Source organism: Brachionichthys hirsutus, chromosome 2 (genome assembly GCF_040956055.1).
Source record: "Brachionichthys hirsutus isolate HB-005 chromosome 2, CSIRO-AGI_Bhir_v1, whole genome shotgun sequence".
NCBI classification, from domain to species: domain Eukaryota; kingdom Metazoa; phylum Chordata; class Actinopteri; order Lophiiformes; family Brachionichthyidae; genus Brachionichthys; species Brachionichthys hirsutus.
The window spans coordinates 7133351-7142669 of NC_090898.1; the positions used below are offsets into that span (position 1 = coordinate 7133351).

At 37.0% G+C, this 9319-nt stretch overlaps 1 protein-coding gene across 1 annotated transcript; it reads left to right on the top strand.

The window, feature by feature from the left end:
• Nucleotides 1-704: 704 nt before the first annotated feature.
• Nucleotides 705-8429, top strand: ttll9 (tubulin tyrosine ligase-like family, member 9). Its single transcript, XM_068752184.1, has 13 exons — nt 705-931; nt 5225-5317; nt 5386-5497; nt 5629-5814; nt 5951-6019; nt 6111-6201; nt 6327-6367; nt 6455-6542; nt 6809-6867; nt 7006-7202; nt 7531-7644; nt 7999-8123; nt 8295-8429. Exons 1-13 carry the CDS (start codon nt 705-707, stop codon nt 8363-8365), a joined length of 1473 nt encoding a protein of 490 aa, XP_068608285.1. The 3' UTR covers nt 8366-8429.
• Nucleotides 8430-9319: the final 890 nt, after the last annotated feature.

Consider the following 9319-nt stretch of genomic DNA (forward strand, 5'->3'; position numbering starts at 1 on the left):
GCAGAAAGACATTCCAGACAAATAAAAACCACATTTTGTTTTATTTTCTGCTGGCCAGAGTTGGGGAGACATAATGCAACCAGAAAGTTGGCCGCATGTGGTTTCTTGATCATGAGATGTATGCATACTTTCATTTGTGTATTTTCTTTTTTTATGCAAAATTATCTGTTGAATCTGATGCTTCACTGTGAGTTTGCATAATGTTTGTTTACACAAAAAAGGCAACCAAAACATAAATACACAGAACAAAATCATGGACAGATTTGTTAGGCGAAGGTCATCAAGAAAATAACACTGAATTGTGGTCTAATCTTTAATAGTCATGACTCGTATGACTTTTATGACGTAAAAGATTGAGTAAGAATAATTATTCTTAGTATTAGAATTATTGTACTTATTAAATAATTAGAATTATAATAATAAATAGATAAAAGCAATAATAATAATATAATATCAATACCCTACTGAACCTGGTACTGGGTCACCTGGAGGGGGTACAGGCTTTTGCTTGTCTGCTTTTTATTGACTTTTCATTTGCTTTTAACTGCATTCAGGCACACATTTTAGCCCATCGTCTTATCAGCGCACTCAACCTTGACAGGAGTATAGTGAGCTGGTTAGTTGACTTTTTAACTGACCGACCACAGTGGGTGAGGGTGAACGGGGTTTTATCCGATGTACTTTTATCCTCCACTGGCTTGGTGATGGGGCATCTGCTAATTGGGACCGGAGTTGCCCTGGTGTACCGGAAAGTCTCTAAGACTGCGGCTTTCAAAGTTCTGGATAAATTGACCATGGATCTAAAAGTGCTCTTCGGTGCTTTGGGGGAATGTGTGGTGGCTCGAATCAAGGACCCGGGCAAAGCTCAGAGATCAATCAGGGGCGGACCGGTAGAAACTGGATACCATCTTGCGGCAGATCTCCGGACTGAGTACTGGCTTGGAGGGACTGAAGTCTCGCCTTGGCACACGAAACTAGGAATAATTGAAGCTGAATATTGGATCTATTATGTCTCCAGTCCTTCTCCAAGTATACCATCACATCTACATTCTAAATGTCAGCAGCTTCTTATAGTGTTGATGAAAGCCTCTCTTGATTACCTTCACCAAGGTTATGTTTTTGATGCCATTTCTTTGTCTGTCTGTCTGCCCTTCTGTTTGTATGTTTGTTTGTTTGTTGTAGGAAAAACGACTTGGTGAATCTTGATGAAAGAAATCTGAGGATGTCAAATGAGGTCATGAAAAAAATATTACATTTGAACACTAAAATCCCCATTTACAGATTAAAAAATCTGTTAAAAATGCGCATCAACTCCGATTCACTTTAAGTTTCATGGATGCAAAAAACAACTTGGAACCTTTTGACAATGATCCAGATCACCATCTGGATTCAGGAATTTTTAAATATATATGTTTGTTTTTGCGCTTCCGGAGTGCATTTATAGTTTGTAATAGCCTGAGAGAATGTATTTCCAGTAGTGAAGGATTGATGAAGAACATAGTAATAGATTTCAGCAGGATACCAAGTGATTCTTTGCTACATATTACGTTTAGTAAAAAAAAAAAAAAAAAGAGGAAGGTAGAATCATTACCCCTAAAGTGTTGTGAAGCAGCTGAGGTAAAGCGAGGAGAAACCAACTTGTGAAAATAATTTGTGAGAAGCTGCAGGCATGCACGCCTGATGAACTGTGATATAAAATGGGAATGCAAAGTCATTCTATTTGCTCTAAGTTCTTGAACAATAATTAGTTTATTACTCTCTAATGGGTAGCACGGGTAGTGCGGCTAGCATGAGCTAACGATCCCAAGCAAACCTTTTTTTTTGTTTGATTGCATAAAAATAAACAAATTTCTCTGCATAATCAGTAGGTTTGATTATGTGAATATAAATTTCCTGTTTCTACCATTTATTGCCTTCGTCTTGAACTTAATCAGTGACCAGAGATATCTGAACAGTATAAGAATTTAAAGAAAGATATGTGACTGAACTCATCTCCTCACCAGACAAGTCATGACTTCAATGGCAGAATTATCAAACTTAAAGATCCCAAATTATACCCTTTTTCCACAAGTTAATAGTTGAAATATCTGTGACAGTCTTTGGTCAAAATAGCAAACAGATGCTGCAGGACAGCATCCCCTCTTGTCTGTCTTAAACAGCTGTCAGAAATTAAACTCTTTACTTTGTGCACGCAATGAATGTGCGTGCATGTGCAAACGCATCTTGTACTTGTTTTTATACTGTGACGTCACAGTCAGAGAGATTTCTTCCAGAAGCGTTTCCATACTTTATTACAGAACTACGCAAACTACGCAGGATTGACTGGATGGTTTATTTAGCTGCAATGCCGCCATAATAGTGTAGAAACATGTGAAAAGTGAGCTTTTCATAATATGTGACCTTTGAGTCAGCAAGATGCCTTCCTTATGAGTAACAGCCGATATCCTTGGATCAAACAGATCCTCTTGTTTGTGGTTATTGCTGAGGAGCATTTGGTTTACCAGAACTGATGAGCCATCAGCCTCTGGAAGTTTTATTTCTTCCTGTGTCGTGACTAGTGGTATTTATATTTTTGCCAAAGCCACGGCGTAATAAAAATTTGCATTGACAATAACTACAGTATATGTCAAAGAGGGCACTTCTTTTTCTTTTTTTTTCCACTTAAATTTTATTTCAGTTTTTTAACAGCAACAGAGCATTTAATACTAATATTGTTTTCCACATGATACACAATACAACACAGCATCAAGACCCCAGGTCCACTCTTCCTAAACAATGAAAAACAAATCTTAACCACAGTGGCGGCACACCTTTTGATTAGCCTCTACACCAAAAAGCCCTCTGCTGGTCGCCATCGCCCAATAAAAATGTGTAACTGCAGTCGTAGTGAGTAAGTTATCTTTTCCATTTCCAAAAAAAAAGAGGGCATTTCAAATTAAACTCCAGAAAACATGCGATTTAGTAGATCAATAGTGTAAGAATTTAACTTTATACAAAACACACTAGATGTTTGAAAGAAACACATGATCGGAACCTTGAAAAACATTTCTTTTCAATGGTACTGGAGATCATTCACTTTTTTTTCATGCTGCATAAGGATATCCGTAAGTGGTTATATGCACAAAAGGAGTTATTTCTCGGGACTGAAATTCTGTGAAGGAATTACTTCCAAACCAAAAACTTCTTGCTGAGAACTTGACCCCTTCCTGTGGTTTTACTAGTTACAGTGGCTAAAAAATATATATATCATTTTGTGGAGGCTGGGTTTTGAAAGCCACTGATTGTGAAACACATATCTCTCTAAAAAAATATTTGGAATACTGCAAGGCTGATGATGATTAAAACTCCCGGCAAATGACTGTCTGCAATTTTTAAAGAAGATAACATTTTGGGCAATACAATTTTGGATAATAGCCATACTTTATGGCTAAATTAGAGAAAAAAATGCTAATTCTACTATAAAATTACATAATTCTTAGCAGGCTTAAATATGAGCATCTGGCTAATTGAAACTTTGGCCTTAAACTACAGGCTGTAAGTTTCATACAAGCATATTTCATCTACTCTGTTATGAAATAGGTTTGAACAAATATATTACTGCAATAGGCTATATTTATTTGAATACTTCATGATTTTGTTCTAAAGAAAATGGGGATATTGTGTAAAATGTAAATTTAAAAATATGGTGATTATTTGCAAGATAAACAACATATTTAAAATGGCTCAAATACTTCATATCAAATACTGAACTTTAGATATACTGTATATTTCATATGCCTTAGATATGTGCCTTTATGCACACCAAAGACATTAAGCTCATATAAGCGGTCATCTTGTCTGTGGCTGTTTAATCGGAACTCATTCAGAATGCTGTTTTAAGTTATGTTTTTTAAATGCTGTTTTACTTAACATTTCAGCACAGCAGTCTTATTTAAATGTTAAGTACATTTTCACATAACATTGAAGAATGTTTTTATATTTATTTTATTTTAATGTTTATTTAATTTTCATATGAAGTGCATTTTAATTGATTTATTAATAACCTAAAAAATATGTGATTTGTATGTCATGAAATTAGTGTATGCTGAACAGAATAAAACTGAAAAACAGCCATTCGTTACAAATCAAGACATATTTTGTCTCAAATGAGGCTTTGGTGCCCCTAAGTGGAGAATTGAGTTCATGGTTGATGACGGAAGAGGCGTTTTTCTTCTATCTCAACTTCCGCAAATGTATAGAATTCACGAATACTGTTAACTCAAACCTGCAGGCCAAAGTGTAAAAATCAAAAGTCTGGTAATTAAATCAAGCCAAACGGATTATAGCTGTCTACTTCATTTTGAAAGTACAATAATTCAAACCTTTTAATTATTTATAAATCACAGTGACTAAACCAATATGATCAAAATATATTTTTGGATGATGATAGGTCAATTTTGAAGTTATGTTTTAATAAATAAAAAAAACTTGAATACAGACATGACATATTTATTTAAAATATGTTCATTTACGGAGAATGTTAAACCGATACTTCTACTTCAAACGTTCTAATGCCACAGCCACGTACACGCCAAAAAAAAAAAAAACTTTTCGTCACGTGGTGGTGATGTTGCTATGACAACAGATGACAAACACGCTCAGACTAGCTGCTTGCTTGCGTTACCTCGGTGCTACTTGTTATTCCTGTTTTGTATGGTACATTCTAAACGTCCGTGTCAAAGTTCAAGGTAAATAGAAAGCGCTGTGAGTGCTTGCTGTCGAATCTTTTAGGCTGTAGAGTTAAGATAGTTAATTCGTTTGATTGGCTCCAGCTAGATTTGCAGCACAAACAATGCTAATGTGCAGCATGGGCCAGTCTTTCAATGTCACAAGGAACTACTGCTAACGGTTGTTACATTTTCTTCACCTGTGAAGACATCTGGATGGCAAGATCAACTAAAACGGAGCAGTGAGTGTTGCTCATGAATTATGGATGAGATGCATTACGGCCTTGTTTTGTCTCTTACATTCTGTTTATTTTCTCTACTTACATTTTAGTCAATTTTCTTTCATAGTCTAGTTGTTCTATTGATTAAATTAGGTATGAATGCTCATTGCTGCACCTGAGAGAAATGGATTTTCAAGCCTCTGTGTGTCGAGAACATGCTGCAGAATTGACAATAAAAGAATCACTGACTTGAATAAGTAACACAAACGCTGCTAACAGACGTCGTTGTCTCCTCAGGGAGAGCAGAATTTGTGTGCGTTACAAATGTGGCCTATTCAACATCGTAAAGGACGTATTGGGCCAAAGACCAGGTTGGGTTGAAGTCAAAGAGTGAGTGAGTCCATGTTCCCTGGCAATAACATGCTGCAAACAGAGGTGTAATTATTCTCTTCTCACAGTGACGGCGAGTGGGACTTCAACTGGTGTGATGTGGCCGGGCTCCGGGAGAATTTTGATCACTCTTACATGAAGGAGCGTGTGAGAATAAACCACTTTCCTAACTATTATGAGGTGAGACGGCATCATCGTGCTTTGAGACCATAATAAAAATGTCAAAAAATATTAATAATTATGCATCATTTAAAAAATAAACGTCATGTAGTCTTTGCGTTGTAAATATGATTTTGTATTTTATATTTTAGCTGTCTCGCAAAAGCCTCATGGTCAAAAATCTCAAAAGATACCAGAGAAATCTGATGAGGGATGTTGGACACATGGAGGCGTCCAAATGTGCTTTTTTTCCTTGCACCTTTGCACTGCCCAGCGAGTATCATCTCTTTTTAGAGGCGTTCAGAAAAACCCCCGGAAGCATCTGGATTATGAAGCCGGTAATCTAAAAAGTGCACCACAGATGTACTTGAGTGCAATGAAATCCTTTTAGTATTAGCGTGATCTCAGAAGATTAAATTAAATTAGCATCATATTGCATTTACGTCATGAAAATTAACTGCTATGTTTATTTAGGTTGCAAAATCTCAAGGAAAAGGAATTTTCCTGTTCAAGAAATTGAAAGATGTCATCGACTGGAGAAAGGTATTGTGTCTTAATATCATTAATAAAAACACAAACAGGCATTCTACATACACATTCAAATATTCAGACTGATAATATTGTGCTTCCACAGGATGGAACCCGTTCAGAGAAACAGAAGGATGCGACTCAAGTGGAAAACTATGTGGCTCAACGCTATATAGAGAAGCCCTACCTAATAAATGGCACTGAAATTAATAAAATGCACATTTATTGTTAATCTTATTTAGAAGTAAGGTTAATTAATCAAATGTGCTAGTGTGAAACTTGCTCAATTTTAAAAAAAAGTATATACTTTTTGTTCCCACAGGCAGGAAATTTGATCTGAGGGTTTTTGTGCTGGTCACATCAGTATGTAGTGAAGCTTAAAATTCCCATTGTTTTATACACGATGTAAATTTAGCTTCACAAGCTAACCAGTGCGTTTATGTGTTTCAGTATGTTCCCTTAAAGGCCTGGCTGTATCGAGATGGCTTTGCACGCTTCTCCAACACGCGCTTCTGCCTTAGCGCTATTGACGACAAATGTATCCTTTTTTGATGCTATTTGATGTAAAGGTTAAGGTTGCATTGTGTTGGGTCTGATGGTCTGGTTTGTAGTTCCAGTGTGCCAATCATCCCTTTCCAATTTGAGCATTTGTCTGATGAAATATTCAAGCCTAGTCAGTTTTAAATTACTTATTTTGACCCAATTCCTGAGGCAGTTGTTTCTATTTTTAGCATTTTCATGGACTTCCCCATAGCGATTCTGTGTCATTAAAGTTCCCAAATTCTATTTAGCATCTCATCCCAGATATGCACCTCACCAATGTGGCTGTTCAAAAAAAAGCTCCAGACTATAATCCTGAAAAGGTGTGTAATCCAAAAACCTCACACAACTATTAACAGATCATGTTGCTGCATATTTCCCTCAGTTTTCTGCTGGAAAGTATACACATTTAAATGTGTTTTCTCATTCTTAACATGTTTTTTTTTTTCATTTCTAAATAGGGATGTAAGTGGCAGATGCAACAGCTTAGAAGATACCTGACTGCGAAAAATGGCAGAGATGCTGTTGAAACTCTGTTTAAAGAGATGGACAACATATTCGTGAGCAGCCTACAGAGTGTACAAAAGATCATGATAAATGACAAACACTGCTTTGAACTCTATGGCTATGACATTCTCCTGGATCAGAACCTTAAACCGTAAGCTCTTGTCTGATCAACATACTCGCATTCACTCATGAGCACAGACAAGCTCACTCACAGAGTAGTACGGCACACAGTCAGCTTCACTTCCTGGCTGCTTTGTAGGGCAGTCCAGCTGCTAGTGTTTGGCTTTGTATGACTGCAAACCTCCTAAATCTGTCTGTATATCATGACATGTATGCAGTAATCCTGCTATAATAACAGTAGCCTTCTGCTTTTGAATGTAATTAGTTACTTTGTCATTCATTCACCTACAATTTGCTGTTCCTCTTGCACTGGCTTAGAAAGGTAAATGTTTCGCGAGTCATCCTCCGTCTATTTGCAGATGGTTAATCGAAGTGAACACCTCTCCGTCACTCACTCCCAGCTCTCAAGAGGATTACGAAATGAAGTACCTGCTACTGGAAGACATGCTCAATGTCGTTGACATGGAGAGAAGGTAGCAGTCGCTTTTCATTGTGCCCATCATGTTCTTTATTGATATTCATTCATCTAGAAACAAAAACCCAGAAGCTTAATCTTTTTAGACTGTCACAGCTTATTTGTAAAGTAAGAACACGGGAAATAAGCACTTTTATAGAAGGTAATGCCTGTAATACTACTACTAGTAATAATAATAATAATACACTTTATTTATATAGTCCTTTTCATGATACTCAAAGATGCTTACATTCATGCCTATGGGTAATATAGAGCAAGAGGTCGCCTATATCATCTCCTCTTCTGTATGCCAAGATGCTGTACAGGAGATTGTGAGTTTGTGCTGCAATATAAAAACTTTTTTTTTCTGTAGGCTTACTGGAAAAGAGAAAAGGGTGGGTGGCTTTGATCTCATGTGGAACGACGGGCCTGTTTCTGTTGAGGATGTCAACCTAGAAACATTTGGCAGTTCGTGCTTCCCTGCAAATACGCATTTAGGTAATCCGACTACGGTGCTCCACATTTTTTGAAGCATCAAATGTCCAAATCTTTTGAGTCACTCTGATAAATGTGCTAGAGTACCGGTATTTGTGCATTTTAGATAATATTTTAGTCATGTGGTAAAGCTATGACTGATTACTGCAATTACCAATCTGTTCTTTGCTTCAGGATGCATGAATGACAGAGAAAAACAACTCCGCCACCTTCTAATACCATTTCCAGGCCAGACGAAGATGTAACAGACTTTGTATCCATCACAAGAGTATTTGATTTGTTCCTAAGAGAAGACAAACTCCAATAAACACAAATAAGTAAAATTCTGATGCAATCTCTTTTACCCTCCACTCAAGCCTCACACACCTGGATACTCCACCACCTCCACTGCTGAGTTGTCAGAGCAAAGTGTAACAGGGCTTCTTCTTCCTGAAGTTGGCAATGATCTTCTTTTATTTGTCGATATTAAGAAGAAAATCGTTTCTGCAGCACCAGTTCACCAGCTCCTTTCCTTCCTCTCTCTCGGCCTGGTCGTCGTCATTCTGGATTTGATCTTTCACTGTCGCGTCATCAGCATTATTAATGATGTGGTTTGCATCGTGAAAATATTTATTTGCTTGGCTGAGAAGATTCACCTTGAAGTTGCCATCAGAGGAGATGCTGATCCATCTGTTGTCAGTCAGTGACAATTATGTCACCGTTCATGACCACTGTGCTGCCCGGCATATCATTAATAAATCATTAATATCATTAATTAAAGAGTGAAAATAAAATGGGCCCCAGGATCGATCCTAGGGGGGGCCCTAGTGGACAATCCAAACAAGAAGACTACACTCCATTGACAACAATGGCTTGTTTCCTATTTGATCCATTTTGAGGCCTGGTAAGAGAAATTAAAAAATTGCAACTTTAACAAGAGCCTGTTAGGATTCACTACATCCAATGCCTTTCTTAAATCTAAGAAAACTGCTCCTACATATTTGTTTTTATCCAAACTCTTTTTGACGTTTTCCAAAAACATAATTAAGGCAGATTCCGTTGATTGATTTTCACAAAAACCAAATTGCATGGCGTGTAAGGGAGTTTGGCCAGTCTTTAAATGTTCAATTAACTGCTTTGCAATCCGTTTCTCAAGAATCCTTGACAACATTGGCAATATACTGATCGGTCTATAATTATTCATATTACTCTTATCGTCT